General features: G+C 37.5%; 1 protein-coding gene across 1 annotated transcript; it reads right to left on the bottom strand.

Annotated features, from left to right (window-relative positions):
* Window positions 1-327: 327 nt before the first annotated feature.
* On the bottom strand, window positions 328-18,536 carry LOC113684816 (ubiquitin-like modifier-activating enzyme 1). Its single transcript, XM_089191883.1, has 35 exons — window positions 18,215-18,536; window positions 18,017-18,084; window positions 16,606-16,691; window positions 16,091-16,173; window positions 15,392-15,526; window positions 14,767-14,873; window positions 14,152-14,242; window positions 13,523-13,606; window positions 13,224-13,272; window positions 12,675-12,772; window positions 12,104-12,196; window positions 11,271-11,324; window positions 11,047-11,109; window positions 10,500-10,610; window positions 10,014-10,115; window positions 9,817-9,897; window positions 9,235-9,390; window positions 8,799-8,895; window positions 8,334-8,402; window positions 8,005-8,087; window positions 7,800-7,913; window positions 6,962-7,026; window positions 6,255-6,303; window positions 5,638-5,784; window positions 5,153-5,227; window positions 4,672-4,735; window positions 4,253-4,324; window positions 4,100-4,156; window positions 3,459-3,550; window positions 3,157-3,249; window positions 2,715-2,801; window positions 2,520-2,624; window positions 2,121-2,222; window positions 942-1,042; window positions 328-667 (listed from the first exon to the last, which is right to left on the bottom strand). Exons 1-35 carry the CDS (start codon window positions 18,332-18,334, stop codon window positions 532-534), a joined length of 3,189 nt encoding a protein of 1,062 aa, XP_089048009.1. The 5' UTR covers window positions 18,335-18,536; the 3' UTR covers window positions 328-531.
* Window positions 18,537-18,552: the final 16 nt, after the last annotated feature.

Below are 18,552 nucleotides of genomic sequence, written 5' to 3'. Positions count from 1 at the left end.
AATTCACGCAGCTTTTCTCTGTGGTTGTCTGAATGAGAGAGAGGGAGGCTGAAAAATAAATCCATACAGCTTAGGATTGGCTCTGGACTGGACTAGCTCGAGTCGAGTCTGAATGGATTGAACCCTTTCTTTGACAGATGCGGGAATGCTCCGATGCAGGGTTGGAGGCTACTTGCGTTCATGGCATTTACATTTTTTTTTTAAGTTCACTTCACCGTAGTATTATAATCGAATCCCAGCTCTTCTGTCTGTTATTAACAGAACAAAAACACTCCAGGGTAGGCTCTGACTTCGCCGTTTCGAAGGTATCTTAGGAAACAGCCATCATTACTATTTACGTCGTTTTCTTTATTAAATGAGACTGCTTTCACACATCTGGTGCTAACAAACTCAGCCGGAAAAAGTTTTCAGATCTAGTACAATATTGCTAACGTCGGGCTTCTAGTCTCGTTTGGATACATTTCATCTAATTATCTACTGTTCTTTTTAAGTAGACGACTGGGAACTAGATTTAGGTGTTCAGATGTGAGTCTACCGGAAGCGATAGCGCACATACGGGACTTCGACATCTTCTCCATCTTTATCGTTACAGCACAGCTCGAGCACCAGGGCCTTAACGTGAGGTTTAATTCGCTTCTTGGATACCTTTTCAACCGCTTCAGAAACTCTGTTCACGAGGGAAAACACGCGAGAAAAAATTATGAAAAAGTTTATCAAACTAAACAGTAAAGCGCATATATTGTTTCAGTTACAAAACTGAATTAGGAGATTTCAAAATGTAAATAAAAAACGGAAATGCTGGAATCGTGAAATAGGCTCAGGTGATTACAAGAAAAAAATACTGCGTACTGGTGAGAACCGAATGTTGGCGCACGTCTTAAATGATATTGTAACTTATTTCCACATTAGAAAACAACAAAAGAAAACCAAAGGTGACATACTTAGTTTGTAGTCTTTCCTTCAATTTGGCAGGAGGCATGAAGAACGAGTAAAGCATACAAACGCCTTGTGAAAGCATCGTTACTTCGAGTTGATGCTCGTTCTGTTAAGAGTGAAAAGTAGAAAAACAATTGTTCGTTGATCAATAATGTAAAGATAACACTCATCAACGGACCATCTAGGTGGACAGTCGGTATTCCTATGAATAAAAGCTACCCCATCGACAAACTATTTCAGAATGACAGGGTAATTTAGTGTCATCAACTGAGTTGATAACGTCAATCACTCTGGCGATGGGTTAACGCTCGAAATGTTAGCCTTTAAACTCTTTACGGTGGCCAATTCACGTAATCAATTCAGTTGATCATACCACGTTACCCTGTTATACTCTCCCACCGGCGCAGCACCACAGTTTCTTTAGAAACTTACCCCCTTTATTCACGAATGAACCCTTTTTATTCGAGGGTCTTAAAATTAAAACTAGAGTTATATTGCAAAGGAAAGTACTAGTTATGTCATAATGAACAGAGAGAAAATCAATTTTAACAACATCAAGGGAGGGTAAACTCATGTGACTAAGTTGCAAGTTGGTATCTGATTTGGCGTGGCAGAACTAGCCTGTGGGAAGGCAATTTGACAGCTAGCAAATTGTAGAGGCAGTCACGAAGGCGATGAAACGTACTTTACACTTTACTAGTGCTATTCTCCTTCACAGCCGTTCTATGACATGTCACGTAATACTTCCTTAATAACGCTTCCCAATAAAACGATGAGAACTGGAGACTACATTTGCGCGTGCGCCGTTTCGAACAGTAGTGCCCACTTTTCTGATCTGCGCGCCTACTACGCAAGCAATAGGACAAATGTGTCTCCGATCGGTAAATAAAAACGCGGAACACTTACTGATCAGAGCACGTTGTAAGAGTTTCAGAGCCGAGGGAATATAAAGGTAGAACTAACATAACTACTTTCCACTTATAGTCACATGAATCTGCGCGGAAAATGTTTTTGTTTAAAAGTAAAGTTCACTCTTAACTTTAGCTCAGTAGTTCATAATGAGCCATACACAGCTCTTTGATACCCAAAATACATTGCGAATTTTGAAGGTCGAAAATTGTCCACTGAAAAAAACCAGACAATCAAAACGATGTTTTTGTACAGATGGGTCTTTCAAAATATACCTGGAAGAGGTCAAAAAGTTCCTGCAGGGTCATCTCACTTCCGTCTTCCTTGCGTCCGTTAACCTCAAATCGATCCCAGAGTGTAAACTCGTTTTCGTAATACTGTAAAGATAGAGTGCAAGGCTTAGAACGCTTTTCGAAAAAGCATCGTACCAAAGTAATCACCACGGCCAATAGCAAGAAAGTTAAATAAGAACTCCATGAATCAGTTCACTTGAGAACTTTGACCTCTGTTGGCAGGCGGTAAGGTTTGCTTTCTGTTACGTTTTTGCTCGTTTGTTTGTTTGTTATTTCAGAAGGGTCTTGCGTTAAACTTTCCTAGTTAATTTTTTTTTTAACGTTGAGCCCGCTCAATTTGATGCTGGCGTGCATTGGTCGGAAAAAGTATAGAAGTCTTACCTTGTTTTTCGGTGCAGTGATTGGTTCCGAAAAGCCAAAGAATGGCAAAGCAAGATTGATGAATCCGTTTTTGAAGGTCTCCAGTTTCTTATTTCCCTGAACGATCTAAAATTCCAACAAAAGAAATCAATAAAGTATTTCAATTCTTATCTTGCACCAGGTTAGAGCTCAGGACAGACGAGATCTCTTACTTACCTTGAACAGCTCCAGTGAGACCAGAGCGCTGACCAAGGCAGTTGTAGTAGCAATAGCTGGGATGATCTTACCGGCAATCAACTTACTCTGTGAAGAGGGAACAGAAGGTATGACAATTGACCTTTCCCCGTGAAATGGAGTTTCTGACGCGACGAGACTTTGATACGCCCTGAACCACGATTTTTTATTGTTATCACGGTGAACAATAATTTCCGTAACACTCGTTTTTAACAAATCACATATTAGTGGAAGAAATGTTTACTAAAGATATCATTATTAGAGGTGAAATTCTGTACAAGCGGTATCACGTCTCGGACACGTGTCAAATGGTTAGCGCTAAGGAAAAGAACTTCTAACTCCAAGCAAGTCTGTTGTGATAAAGTTACTTTCTGTGAAACATGATTAGCACCACCCTTTAATCATCGTCACCGTCTGTGTGTACCTTGTGTCTGTCAGCTGGTGGGATTTCGTAGTTAGCTGCTCTCAAGTTGGAGGCTGCCACAATGAAATCCATATGGAAGTTCGTGTCATCATCCTGCAAATGTCAATTTAAAATTGAATCAGGTGACGATTCCAAACACCAATTCGCTTCAAACAGCTTCCTCGTAAACAGCAGAAGAAAGAAGCCGAAGAAGCTTACAGCAACTCTTATTTGGGAGAATAACGGCACTCGTGGAGTTGACAAGTTCTGAATCTCAAGTCGACGAAAGCCGCTTTCAATGATTTCAATAACAAATAACAAACCTTTTCAAAGTCAACAGGATTCATCTTAAAACTTGGCATCTGCTCCTTTACGGCAAGAACTGCAGCTTTTGTCACTTCAAGGATGTCTTGATCTGTGAAGAAGTGATATATGAGCGGATGAATCTTTCAGCCTCCTTTAATTCTTACTTATTGAATTATTTGCGATAGTTGGGCCCAGTTCAGCTTTCAAGCTGGTTTAAATGGGGACCTGAATAGACAATATCAAGACTACACCACAACACCGAGAGCTACGCCCCCCACTCTTTGCGAGAAGTGCTTCGGTTCTTTAACGTCCCCTGTAAACCAAAACGGTGAAAATTCTGGGGATGGGGCCTACGGTTTACCGTCCTTATCCGAGAAGAATAGAATATCTAACCATTTGCGAACATCATAGCAAAGGCAGAATATTCTCCTCAATTATTTTAAGACTATGAGTGTTGATCTAGTGGAGAACTCGACCCTCGACTTTCCACACAACAGTCCGGCGCTCTACAACATGAACTAACCAGGCGTGGTTACCCCATCCCGATCACGACCTATATCGAAAATTCGTCACTTGAAGTAAAAGTTTTCGCAGAAAGAAAGTATATGGTCCCAATAGCAGGGACTCAAAACTTGAAAATAAAACAAAAACAACTCACCAACAGACCCAGAGTTCTCCTGAGCTGCTTCCTCGTCAGTTACCGAAATTTTCACACCTTTCAGAAAGAACACGAGAGGATCACAACAAATCAGGAAAGAAAAATGAACTGACCCAAAAGTTAAAAACAAACCAACCCACCCTGAAAACTAACCTGATTTCGGTTCAAAGGTTGGCACTTTGACCGTCTTAAGAGAATCAAGTACGAGTTTTTGGTCTCGTGAACCTTAAAAAACAAACGAAACGTGTTACTATCAAACGTATAAATTCATAGTTTTGACATACAGTAACTAGACCACCTTGGAGAAGAGAAAAAAAAATGCCACTCAACCTCTAGCCAAACAACGGCAATGACAACAAAATTAAAAATATGAACAACAACAAACAAAAGAACTCTAACTTAAAAAAAGGAACCAAAAACAATGCACGGTAAAGCTAAGCAAGAAACAAATAAAAAGACACACAGGAGACAGAAGAAAGAAGACAATAGGGCGACAGTTTGCAGCGATCGTGTGACTCCCAGAAACGAATTTTCGCGAGCTTCACATGTTTTCGTGAACATAACGAGTTTACCTTTGATTCCAAACATGAATGCTCTCAAGTTCGCCGCAGCCACGACGTAGTCCATGTGTGTTTTCTAAACATTAAAAACAATGGTACGTGTAAACAATTATCGAAGAGCACACAGTTTAGAAGCCTTTTTTCTCTGCCTTTTCGAAGCTCTCTAACTGCAGAGAAAAGAAGTGGTGAAACAAAACGGATATGGAAATCAGTCTTCTCTTCATTCCTCTCTCTCTCTCTCTCTCTCTCTCTCTCTCTCTCTCTCTCTCTCTCTCTCTGTCTCTCTTAGATACTCTCCATTATCCTTGTGAGGATAATTCATTTTTTCTTTTTTCGAGTATTTCAAATCATTTGATCGCCTTACTCCTAAGATTTACTGGGTCTTTATCTATCGCACTCCCAAAAAAAACTTTCCTTAATAAAAATTATTGACTCATTGACACCCTTAAAGACAATATCTTAAAATAAAAAAACAAAATTCCCCTGAACTCACATCACGCGGATCAAATTCCAGTGGATGAGGACATCGCTTGGGACCGGACCAAAATGGTTGTCCTGAACTTGTCAACTGTTATGAAACAAGAACAGGCACATCAAAATGGTTTGGAAACTCAAATGACTGAAACCATTGCTGTGCAACAGTTTGTCTACCCTGACAAACCATCCTTTCGGGTTTTTTTTCCGGGAATGCACTTTAATTTTCATGATGGAAAGAAAAAGACCTGGTCACAGCGATAATATTGGATTATCTGAGGAAGATTCATCGAGTTTTGATCACCAGATTAGATGGGTTTTATCAAACATCCGTTACATCCCTGGATTATTATTATTGGAAAATTCGAGCTTCATAGAATAAATTATTTCAATTGTAATGTTTGATCTTTCCCAGGATTCCAGTTACACAAATATTTAGTCCTACTCAATAAACTTTAAAAGTGCTAAGAGCGAGAAATAAGAAAGATTAAAAACTGTACTTACCTGGTCGGGAGGGAAATTGTACAGGAGTTGTTTGATCGTGTTGACATAATTTTCCTGGAATTGTAACCTGGCCCATCTCACACAGTCTGCAAAGTCAACTGGCCTCTCGCTAACTAAACATTTCTTGATGCTGTCATAGATTTCAGTCTAAGAAATAAATAGGAAACAAAGGGCAAATGAATAACTGAAAACTAAGAAATGGGATTATCGGCCACACACCAACTCTCCGTTCAGGAGGATTAGCAGGTAAGGTGAAGTCAATACTTGAAACACGTGATTCATCCCGGTTGGCAAGGAGTATTACTACTCCCCCCAGATAGGATACCATCCCTCCCCCCACCACCAGAAATTCAGATTTCCCCGACAGCTTACACTCCTGAGTGGAAAAGGGTACTGCAAGCATGAAATGTTTTGCCAAGGAACACAACTCATTAACCCAGCCAAGCCTCGATAGCACGCTGACTGTTAGGACATTGGGATGCGCAGAGGCATACCAGCCGTGTACCATGAAAAGTCAGCGCGTTTACCATCTTTCTCGCTCAATAAATCAAGGTCCTATACTTTTTATTCCTTTTTTTCTTTATCTCAGTGAAGGACAGTGTTCTTTAATAACTCACCGCCTGCATCCCAGGAAGTTTGTCTGTTCTCTCACCAAATTTGGGGTCACTACACATTGAAGATATAAAACAGTAAGTGCCAGGCAGTAGATTGGTGATTATAATAATTCTTATGTAACTATCACACAAATATAAACCCTCTCTCCTCCCTTCCTGGCCATGACCATGAATTGCAGGTGAGATTATAAATTCTCTCTTCTATTTCTCTCTATTTAGTTCTTGTGATTTAAAAAGATCACACATTCGTATAGTTGAAAAGGGATAATGTTTTCACCATACAAAGAGAATAGTTGTATCTGTCGTGGATCGTAAATGTCGATAATTGTGAAAGTGGTTATGTTGAAGAGCAACTTGTTTGAAGAAAGGCCTGAACAACAGCAAAAAGCGAGCAGATTGATCGAGAGTAGTCGAGGGTGGGGCAGGTGTTAGCGAGGGAGGGGAGAGGATAGTCCTAAAAGAGACTGTTGAAGGTGACAATAAATAACGTTTCGAAAACCCGAGCGGAATTTATCAACAGATCGATCAGAAGACTCTGATGATGTTTTCCATTCAAGATTTTTGAGACGTTAGCCACAATAACCAAATTGTTTGAGGGACTTCCCTCTCACGAACGATCAAAATACACAGTCGACACTAATGTTGTCATGTTACAGGATTGCGACCATGAAATTTTCCTGTTCAAGACTTTGGTTGAGTTTGCCTCTCACCTCAAAAACTGGTTGACATTCTCCACTGGAATCGTGAATAGTCCTTCAAACGCATCTCTTGCCCACTGCAAGAAAGAAGTGAAATGAACTTAGACTAAACGAAATGCATCGTACGGCATGAATCACGGGAACTTTATATCAGAACTGTAAAGATGTGAAATAGCCTTAGGCAAAAAAATTGCATCTTTTAAAAGGGATTCAATGAAATGTGGAAATACTTCATTCAACCCTCAAACTCCCAAGGCCGGTTAATTAACAAAGTTTGGCCGCTGTTTAACAAAACCGCGTTCTAAGCCATCTTCAATTTAGTACAATATGAACACTCATTTCTGTGAACAGTGCCAAGAGGGCCGAAACAGTGGAAGAACATCTAATTAAATCAACCCTACTATAGTGAAAGCCTGAAGCCCACTGCTTGCGTAAAACCGCGGTTTGGGTTAGACCTCGCATAAATAACCGGCTCCTACTATCCGCCCTTCATCTCTTTTAATTCTGGCTCAGATATTTAGAATCAAACTAACCGTTACCCCCTCGATGGTATTTTTCTTTCTTCTCGTCTACTTTTTGCTTGAAACCATTTTGACATTTTGAAGGGAAAAATTCATTTCTGGTCCAACTTAGAGTGAAAACGGTAACTCATCGAATAGACCTTATAAAAAAAACTGCTGTCTCAAACATCAATCGTATTACTGTTATTTACTGTAAATTTAAAGAAAGAGTTACAGAGACACTGCTGAAGGAGATCAGTGTTGCTATAACAGTTGAATTAGTGTCAATTTGATATACCAGTAAAATAAGTTTTAGAACATTTGAATCTTTCAAAAGATTCCCAATTTACCTGTAAAGTGTGTTCAATAGCATTTGGAAAATTTTTCAGCGTACAGATAGGAATGGATTTCTCTGGGGGATCTTGAGAAGAGCTGTAAGATTCTGTCACAAATGGCAGCACAACCTAAAAACAAGGACAGGTTGAAGGATTTTCTTGTAAGGGGTAAAAACAATACAAACGAGACCATGAACTCCCTCCGGATCTGATACAGTACCTGAACATTTCCTTTTGTCCCGAGAGTTCCTGATTCCAAGAGTGGTTTGTGGTAGTAAACACATCTCCTGTCCATGTACATTCCTGAACAGAGAATAAAATTTCATCAACCGTACCGTTTATACTTTTTGTTAATAGCTAAAAGTGCTAAGAAAAGCAATTCCATATTTTCTTTATTAAACTGTGGACTTGCATTAAACACCATTACCGGTGTAAGAGAACGAAGTGGAAGATGAATGAGGCAGGCGTTAAAGAAAGCTGCGCTTACCTCTAAGTTGTCAAAATTCACACGAGTTATGTAGAATTAAACGTAAGAGACATGACACTTACTAGCATCAATGTTGTCCAAGGCATTTGCAACACCATCAAGTGCCTCAAAGAAATCGTCATGGTATATTTCTTATACAGTTAAGGAGATAATGTTTTCATAAACGAAATCATCGAAATTCTACAGGCTCACCGTGCAATCATCATAGGAAACTCTGAAAAGCAAATTGTAACCAGTTTTCAGCTGAAAAATTTGGTTCTCGTCTGTTGGCTATACTCTCTTCACTAACTCGTTTCTCTACTTACTTGCATTCCTAGATTGTGCAAGGGTAATTGGAAATGCATATCAGTACTCTTAGTTATCTTCATTGATACCGGGAGATTGTGCCAATTTTGAATTCTTGACTGATACGCAGCCAAGCAGTTGAAGGTAGCTAACAAGGTTTGTATAACATTTTCTGTTGAAAACTGTAGGGACTGACACAAATCCTATAGAATGAAGAATTTACTCAGCAGCATAAAGGATACTTTCTGTTTCGGGTCCAACTCTGTTCTGGTGTGCTGTAATGTTAAGTTCAGGGTTCATCACCTTCACTGCTTTGGCTGCAACTTCTGATTTCATTTTCTGGCCAGAAACAATTTTCAAAAAAATGACAAAATTCGATCTTCAATTAAAACAATACTTTTTTATAAAAAAGTAACATAAAAAAAAATGCGGACATTGGACACTGTTTGAGAAACAGTTGTGACAAAAACTTCCAGCAAATCATGTTTTCCATGTCGACAGTTTGTTGACAATTTTCCATATTCCTGGGCAAGGAAAAGCACTCTAAGAGATACATGCATCACATAATGATTCCTGTCAGGCCTTCATATCTAATCAGATCTAGCGCTCAATACTGATTCACTAGACACAAACTGCCCAAAAGGTAACAAGTTAATGTAACCGAGTGTTAAAGCGTACCTGGACGTCAGCCGGTCTGAACAGGAACTGCCTATTCAGGTTTGATTTCTCAATGGTGTCCATATCTGTGACAAACAAGTGTCCTGAAGCACTGCAAGACAATCCTATCATAGCAAAGTTTTTGAGATGTTCACATCCTATAGCACCAGCTCCAACCTACAAGGAGAAAGGAATGTAAGAAAAGATTTAAAAAGACAAAGATGCATTTTGATTACTGCTAAATTTACATTTAGAGAGATGACAGTTAAGTTTTATCAACACTTCACTGTAACAACCCACTCTCACTTTTAAAGATAATTACCCAATGAATTAAATTACACAAAGATAAATCATTTACTGGGTTTGTGCTCATTTTCAGTATTAAATTTTGAGGACTTTTCAAAGGACTTAGATTGATTTTTCCAGGACTTCAAATTTCACTTGAAACCTTTCCAGGACCTGTAGTCTTTTTCTAGTCTTGGAAAATGTCCAGATAAAATTCCAGGACTTTCCAGGTTTTCCAGGACCCATACAAATTCTGGATTTACTGTACTTAATGAATCACAAATATTTATTTCAGCATAATAATGACTCAACACTTACAATGAAGAACTTCTGATCTGACAACTTCTTTTGGAAGTCACTTCCAAAAACAGCAATCTGACCATCATATCTTGATCCAGTCTAAGGAAAAAATAACATTTACCAAAGCAATAATTAGGTACAATAGTCTCAAGTTAAGGTATTACACCCCTGACCAGTCCATAAATTCTGACTATAATGTATATTGATCAACATACTGGTTGGCATGAAGCTTCAGAAATGTCTCCTTCCTCTGGCAAGCACTCCAGACTGTCAAAGTAGAGTAGCTGAAAGATTGGGTTGAATTTTCCACTGCAAGCCTAAAAAGGGTCAGAGTTCAGAGAGTCACCTCAAGAAGTTGACGAGTTTTACTCAATTTCTATGGCTTATTAATCAATGACAATCAAACTGCACAGAACAAAAAGGGTTGTTCCTTTTTGAAAAGTCCATCACCCTTGTATGACATGTTGGTCTGATCATGAGCATGGCATTATGCTAACGCATCTTCACTGACAATCAGCAGTTCATATGATATTTTCCTGCATTTCAAACTCATCAATAAGTGTTCATATGATCATCACCAAGAAAAAAAAAATGGAAATGAAAGAAAAACTACTTTGCACACTATTCTTGAGTTAAAAAAAATTCAAGAAAAAAAATTCATTTAGACATTTCAAGACAAATATGCCACTGTATTTTTATACCTTCATCACTTCTTGTGCAGTAATTCCTCCAATAACTCCCTGCATAGGACAGATGTCACCTCTGGCATTGTATGCCAACTGTGTCAACAAACCTTCATCAACATCATCCACCTGAATGATACAAAAGAACACAATCCAAGGAGAAAAAAAACAATGAATGAATTGATTGACATAATAATTAAACTTCATGCATATCTAATATAAAATTAGTGAGGTTTAATCACTGAATGATTTCACAACTGATATTATTTAGTAATACAAATACAATTTAGCTAACATTGCTTTCTATTAAGACCGATCATTGGAATCTTACTCTGCAACCCAAAATGAAATTTCCAATTTCCTTTTTCCCACATGCAGTATGATAAAATAAATCAATCCCCTAAGTAATTAATAGTAATAATTTTCACACAATAATTTTGTGCAACTCTGTTTTAAAATAACAGTATTCACAGCTTCATAGCACAGTTATTGATATATGACTTTACTTGATTAATCTAACCTACCAATGGGTAAATCTACCCAAGACGGAAGCAGTATTCCTCACCTGTGAACATATCTTCTCTGAGTTAAGCTTCTTGGCCAGTGCAACAAACTTTTCTGCATCTTCCTTCATTAAAGAAAGGATGGAATTCATGTTTTGGGTTTTACAGCCTTCCAATAACAAAAATAAGTTTTAAAAGATAGAGAGACATTAACAGGGAAATGCAAATGTTGTATACAAATTAGAAAAATTATATACTTACTGCTAATATAGTTATAAATATATACCTTGCTTCTTGGTCTTGGAAGAGTGCCATATTCGTTTCCATATTTGTGCAGGGCCTTGGAAGTAAGATCAAAGTTAAAAAATTCTAGTTAGTTGCATAATCACTTCTTACAAATTAATACTGAGTGTTATAACCTACTACTACACAACCTTTGTTTCAATTCTCTTTCACTGACAAGGATTCTACCTAGCTAAGACTAGGTGTTCATCTGGCATCAGAAAGCCATTTAACCCTTTAGCTCCCATGAGTGACCAAGACAGAATTTCTCCTTACAATATCAATACAATATCAACCAGACAAGTGATGAGAATAAAGAAAACTATCAATTTGAGGATAAATAGTTGATCCAATACTAAATTCTTTGAACTAACATCATAAGAATTGTATGGTTCACAGTAAGGAGAATTACAATTTAGTCTGGGAGTTAAAGGGTTAAATTTAACAGCTACTAGGCAGAATTCTTTGATGGTCAGTGCTATTTTTCACTCAGATATAGGGCTGTTCATCACTACATTCTATTCTAAGATACCTCCATTAAAATAATCCTTTATTCCCTAGGAATGACTGCCATCTAATTTCTCCTAACAGTATTACATGCACATTTACCTCTGAGTCAAGCATTTAGGTCACAAGAATAAATCATTGCTAATCAAAAAAGCTCTTGACTGTTTGACAAAATCTCACTGTAAACACCAAAGGAAATATATAAAGAACAGTGTGGAGAATATACATACTGATGTTAGGGTGGAAAGGGTAAAGTAAATGTAAAGTACTACATCTAACAAAATAAGGAAATGTTAAAAAAAAAAAGGCTACAATCAATAACAAACTCACAACATATCCGAGGTGAAGCTGAGCAGGTCGTTCCATTTTTGCAAAGTCTGTCAGTACAAACTCCGGCTCCATTAGAGACTGTCTAAAGGATTTCTTGTTAAAAAAAAAAGAAAAAAAAAAGAAAAAAAAAGTATCATTCAACACTGAACATGGTCTATTCCCTGCTTTTAAAAATCATTTCAGATCATTTAAAAGATCAAAACAGCTTAAATTTTCTAGGTCTCCAAAGAACCCAATAGAAACACAATAGTAAACAATGAAAAGACAGATAATGACATTACATGTATTGCATACCAGAAATTACACAACACTTTGCAGTTAACAAAGACTGTTAACAATGTCATTAACCCTTTGACTCCCACAAGTGACTCCCACAAGTGACAGAATTTCTCCTTACAATATCAATACCATATCAAGCAGGCAGGTGATTAGAATAGAGAAGAATATCAATCATGGGATTATTAGTTGATCCAATACTAAATTCTCTGAACTAACATCATAAGAATTATATGGCAGATAGTAAGGAGAATTACTAATTAGATCTTGGGAGTGAAAGGGTTAAGATACTCACAAATTTGACTACTTTTGGCATTTTCACTTGGGTGACAATGCCACCACGAACGTAATCTGATAAGCCACTAGTATCACCAATACTAAACGTGTAAGGACCTGAAGGGTAATAAAATGAGTCATCAAATGAATTTTCTTGTGACTTGCAACCACAAGAAATATAAAAATAGAACAGGACTCATTGGTTAACAACTCCATTTGTACACATGAGTGCACAGAGGACTGATACCAATTCAGAGATGCACTCAGATTAGTATAATGAAATAACTATCTACTGTTTGGCATAAGTTTATCATTTTTGCCCCTGTTGTTCGAAGCTTGGATAAGGCTATCCACTGGATAAATCTCTTATCTGGTGGATAATGCAGTATGTTTTGCAATCACTTATCTGCTAAATAGTAATTTATCCATTTGATAGTGTGGGTTATCTGCCCTTTACACAACTGGGATCTGGGGATTATTTGATCAAGTTCCAATTAAATCATCAACTTACTAGGGATTATTTTAGAATTGCACTGAGCTTTCAATTAAAGAAGAAAGAATTTCTCACCTAAAACTTTAATTTTTCTTGGTTCACATTGATTCAATTCAGTCATCCCCTGGAAAAAAAAAAGCACGTGACCATTAAAAAATGTGCACTCTCTACAAGTCCTAGATATGCAGTGTATCTTAAAGATGTTTGTTCAAGGGTAGGTACTGTACAATATGTACCAGAACCCTGACAACTTGACCCTTGTCTTGCATGCTTGTGGTTAGGCTATCGCTTCTCCCTTAAAACTATAAGTAATAAGCCTAACTTGTCAAAGATCTCTTGTAAATTAATGATTCAATGATCTTGTTATCCATTACCTGTACTTCAGAGAATGTGACATAGTCATCAGATTCATATCCATGTCTTTGTTCATCCAAACAAGTCACAACACCATCAGTGTCCTAAAAAATGACATATATATATTAATAAGGGATTTTTTTAATGCATTTACATAATTTAGCTCATGCATTCTGACCCCCCCATGTTATGGTAATCCTGAGGTCTACTGTTGCTAGCCATGAGTAATATTTCCACAACCTCAGCAGAGGCCACCATCAGAGTCAAGTGGAAATTTATTGTCAGTCAAATATACATACACCACTAGCAACAACAGTCCTTCTCAAGACAACTGACCCTCCCTGTCACAATCACACTACAAAATCTCACTGCAAGTTACCCCCAGGTTCAAACCATTTACAGTATTATTCATACCCAACTAAGTTACTTCATCAATGTTCAGTAAATTGACTACTCATGTCTAAGATTTTTATTGTTTGTTAATCAGTTCAACATTGCTCAGATTACTTTTCCAATAGTCTTTAAAAGTGGAAGACCTACATGTAGTAGGGAGAAACTTGATCATGCAATACACTCCTTGAAAGCCAACTCAACAAATCAATGTCCTTGCAGCTCATTTCTTATATTCTTTATGCAGGATTTGTGTTACCTTTGAAACTGAAGAAATCATATTACTAATTGGCTGCTCCCCATTTGTATCCACTACTGTGAAATTCTCACCAAAGTCACAAAAGATTTGACTGAAATAAAAATGGAAAAGAAATTGGCACTTCATCATAACCAAAACAAAATGCAGTTTAAAAATAGTTAAATTATATTTCATATAATTTAAGACTAGGAGCAAATAAATTATGGTCGGTAGAGTTTGTGGGCGTTTGATTCATGTCTCATAGGGGGCTGGATTGCAGGTTGGGCAGGCCAGTTGGGTGGTCTTGCACCTTGGAGTGCAACTGCACTTACAGTCCCCAGGCCCCTCAAGCACCTACACATAGCCTCCATTTGCAACATGGGCATTAATTCTGTTTTACAACCTCCAGTGCTCTATGTTCAATGCATACTTTCTGAAATTTAATTCAGTTATGGTCTATTCCAAATAATCCCACAAAAGTTTATCAGGTTTCCCTGATAGTGTCCTGACACCCCTTTTCTTTCTGAGGCAAAAATAAGTTCTCAGAGCAAAGTACCATGTGTAATGCCTTTAAACATATTATTTACTCTGGGTTAGTTTTCATTGTTACTATTTTGTTAATAACAAGATACTAACCCAAACAATCCTCTTGTGTCAGCAATTATAAACTTAATTCCTCTTGCATGACAAAAGTCTCCAACCCAAAGTTGTTCTTCAAGAGGAGATTGTGTCAGCACTATGACCTAGACAAAAACATCACCTGGTCAGAGCTTTAATTACTGCAGTTAAAAACAGAGTCTTCAAAAGCTAAGAAAACATAATTGTGGCCAAATTGAAGATCTGGACTTGTTTAAAGATTGCAAAATCAAGAGTTCAACTTTATAAAAATTAATAAAAAGCACCATTTGAGAGATTAGTGGTGAGTTCAAGCAGATGTATGAAAATTCAGCAAAGCGCTCATAACAAAAGGGCACAGTGAACCAACTTAAGTGACAATGAACATGTGTTGTCTTACATAATGAAATGATCATTGTAGAATTGTCACACATAATTAATAAGAATAAATTATTTCCTAGAAACAAAACCAACACACAATATGACACTCACAAATGCAACAAATCATGCAAAATCTTAGCAAAGACCTAATTGCATTGGCATACAACAATATCTATGTATCTTAATGCATGCAATTGTATGAAAACCAAATCCTCAATAACTGTATAGGACTGTATATTGGCCTCGCTTTTCATGATGAACAAACCTGAAATTTTCCTAAGAATTCTTCTGTCAGTTGCTCAGTAAAAACAGACATGTTCACGTAGCTGTTGAGTTCTGAAATTCTGCTCAAAGACACTTCCGCTCTATTCTTGCCAATGTCCTCAGCTTGAAGAAAGAACTTCATTGCACCATAGGAAAAACACACACCAATCAATTGAATAATACTTTTAAATCTTTGTCTTCAGAGTGTGTTAAGATTGACAGCTGTTATGCTGTCAAGTAATTTTATTGGATATTACAAAAAAGAATTTTTCCACAAATTCTGCTCACAGTTTTCTATCAGTTTTTTCTCAGTTTTTCATGTTATGTTGTATTGTCTTATGGTTAAGGCTAAGTTAGCACTTGAGTCAAGTAGCCAATCTAGCCAGAGCTTTTTCCAGTTTCCATAGCATGAAGCAACTTGGAACATTACTACTCCCTCCTGGATGGGGAAGCCACTCCATCACAAGGTTAACCCCTGACTTCCCTGCAATTTTTGCTGGTACCCAATTATACTCCTGAGTGGAGGAAAGGCAATGTGAGAATAAAGTATTTTGCCCAAGAAAAAAAAAACACAATGACTTGTTAAGTCTTGAACCCAGGCCTCTGGATGAGCAGTCTAGCACATTAAGCTCTTAGCCACCATGTACCGCAAGGATGATTAATCAGTAAATGTTAGAGGTAAGATAAGAGGGTTTTTTACCTGAGAAGACAAGTCTGACATTTCCACATTCCCTGAATCATGAAGAGTAACTGACTTCACACCACCCAGTACAACATTCTTAGCTGCAGATAACCAAATGGAAAAAATCACTGCTAATAACAATATATCACTTAAATGTACTTATGCTGTCAGTTAAGGTTCATATATTTCCTTGTGATGAAATTTTTCAGACCAGTTTTTTTTTTTTTACTCTGCTATATTTATAAAATCGTAACATGAAACAAAAGAACAAGACACTCACACCTGATTTGAAAAATTCAAACAAAGTTTAAATTTGAACCATAACACTTAACTGTATTTACTTTATTGTACATTTAAATCTATCATAACAGTTAAAACAAAATTCTGCCGCAGTTTGGCTCACTAGACAGTTCACCATTAACCCAATACCATTAAATGAGATTGCAATATTCTGGAATGGCACATCAATGCTAACATCATATATTTGCATAGGGTTTCAACACATCAGGACTGCGACATAATGAAAATCTTACCTATTTCCACTCCAAGACCTTTAAGACCTGAGATAAGAATATTGGAAGTGGCCATCTTTTTCATGGCTTCATGGCCAAGAACATATCTGAAAAAAAGGCCTAGTCAACTGATTGATTCCAAGCCTTGTAAGTGGTAGATATATATCCTCTAGAGTGAGAAAACCATTGTCCCAAGGTCTTGACAATGATGTTACCTCTCTAACTCATGACCAGCCAATATAATCACACCAGCTTCTGTTAATCAGTTCTCTTTAATTTTTCACTGACTTACCTTTATATGCCCATTTTTGCTTAAACCAGACTATGTCTTAAGTATTAAGTATGAGTTAAGTATTAAGCGGGGATAATTTTTTTGAAACCTGTGGTGCTATGTTGGTAGGAGGTATAACAATTTGTACAAGATAATATGGTTTTATCACCTTTGTTGATGATGAAAATTGGCCACCATAAAAAGGTTTTTAAAGCTGAGGTTTTGAGCATTAGCCCTTTATCTCAGTGATTCCCTCTGACAAAAGAAAAACCCTTGAAACGTCAGTTTTAGAAACCTTTTACATGGCCCACACTGAATTTTCAACTAAGTTGACAGAACCAAATCATCTTTTAACCCTTTAACTCCCATGAATGACCAAGACAGAATTTCTCCTTGCATTATCAATACCATATCAACCAGATAAGTGATGAGAGTAAAGAAAATATCAATTTGGGGATAATTAATTGATTCAATACTAAATTCTCTGAACTAACGTTATAAGAAGTGTATGGTTGACAGTAAGGAGAACGACAAATTTGATCTGGGAGTTTAAAGGTTAACCAAGTAAACTGGGAATGAGAAAGGGTTACAAAGACTGGGACATGCTAGATGATGACAAGATGCTTTGTCAAGTTGAGAGGACCAGGAGCAGTGGTCATCTACAAAGATTGTAACAATGAAATGAGTTGAACTGCCTTGTTTGAGAAGCATTGCACAGAACAAAGGAATCAGCTTTGTTGTCTCGTGCGCGATAACCTGGGCTTAATGGTTGTAATTTACACACATCGCTCACACTATGAAGTGAAAGGTTCTAAACTTCCTGATTCTTAGGATACCAGGAGGCAAGGTTACACGCATATCACGCTGATTAACAAATAGTGAACGTGGAAGCACACATGCATCAATTCCAAAAAAATTTAATCAAGTCACATGCTCAAAATTAAGTCTAATTTTTTTAACAATAATTTCAAGGCATCAAGAACTAAAATGACCAACAAAGGCACAGTGGCTGAGAAATTGGGAGAGGTACAGTTAGCACGTACGCGTACAGTTAAAGGAATTAGCAACATCGAGATCTGCTTTTCCTGTGTGGAATTAGCCATATCATCAGAAGGATGGTGTATTCAAACGTGGAAGCACAGACTAGAGGTTCATACTCACAGTTGACGGGAGTAAAGTCCTTCATCGATCTGCATTTGCCCATCCATATTCTCGTCTGACCTTGAGGTCTGCAAGTTAATTGAAACTGAAGTCATTCCGGGCAAAAAACACTCATAGCGCCTTTAAACACTGTGCACGCGGATCTCAGCGAAAACCGAAAAATGCAGATAAAAAAGTTTGGACTAAACTATAAACCACCTGATCTCCTGAGTGATTTTCGTGAGACACAGAGTTTGTTTCACCGTCCGAATTTGAAATTTTCCTTCTTTTCGCTGCTGGAGGCGTTGGGACCGTCTCCTGATCACAATTTGATGACATCTACTGCACTCATCAAACTAAATGGCAGTTCTTTCGTTATTGTTTTCTAGTCTTGTGACGTGTAGCTTTTTATGTTCTATTTTCACTTTAGTACAAGCCGAAAAATACTGGATAAGTTCGCCAAGAAACTGACGTTTTCCAACGTGACTCACCCGAAATTGAAAGAATAGCCCTTACTTTGTAGCCAGGCCTTAAGTAAGCTGTGGGACCACGCCATA

Source organism: Pocillopora damicornis, chromosome 13, assembly GCF_964200805.1.
Source record: "Pocillopora damicornis chromosome 13, jaPocDami1.2, whole genome shotgun sequence".
Lineage (NCBI taxonomy): Eukaryota > Metazoa > Cnidaria > Anthozoa > Scleractinia > Pocilloporidae > Pocillopora > Pocillopora damicornis.
Note: the sequence above shows the minus strand (reverse complement) of the source record. Positions and strands in the feature narration are given on the sequence as shown.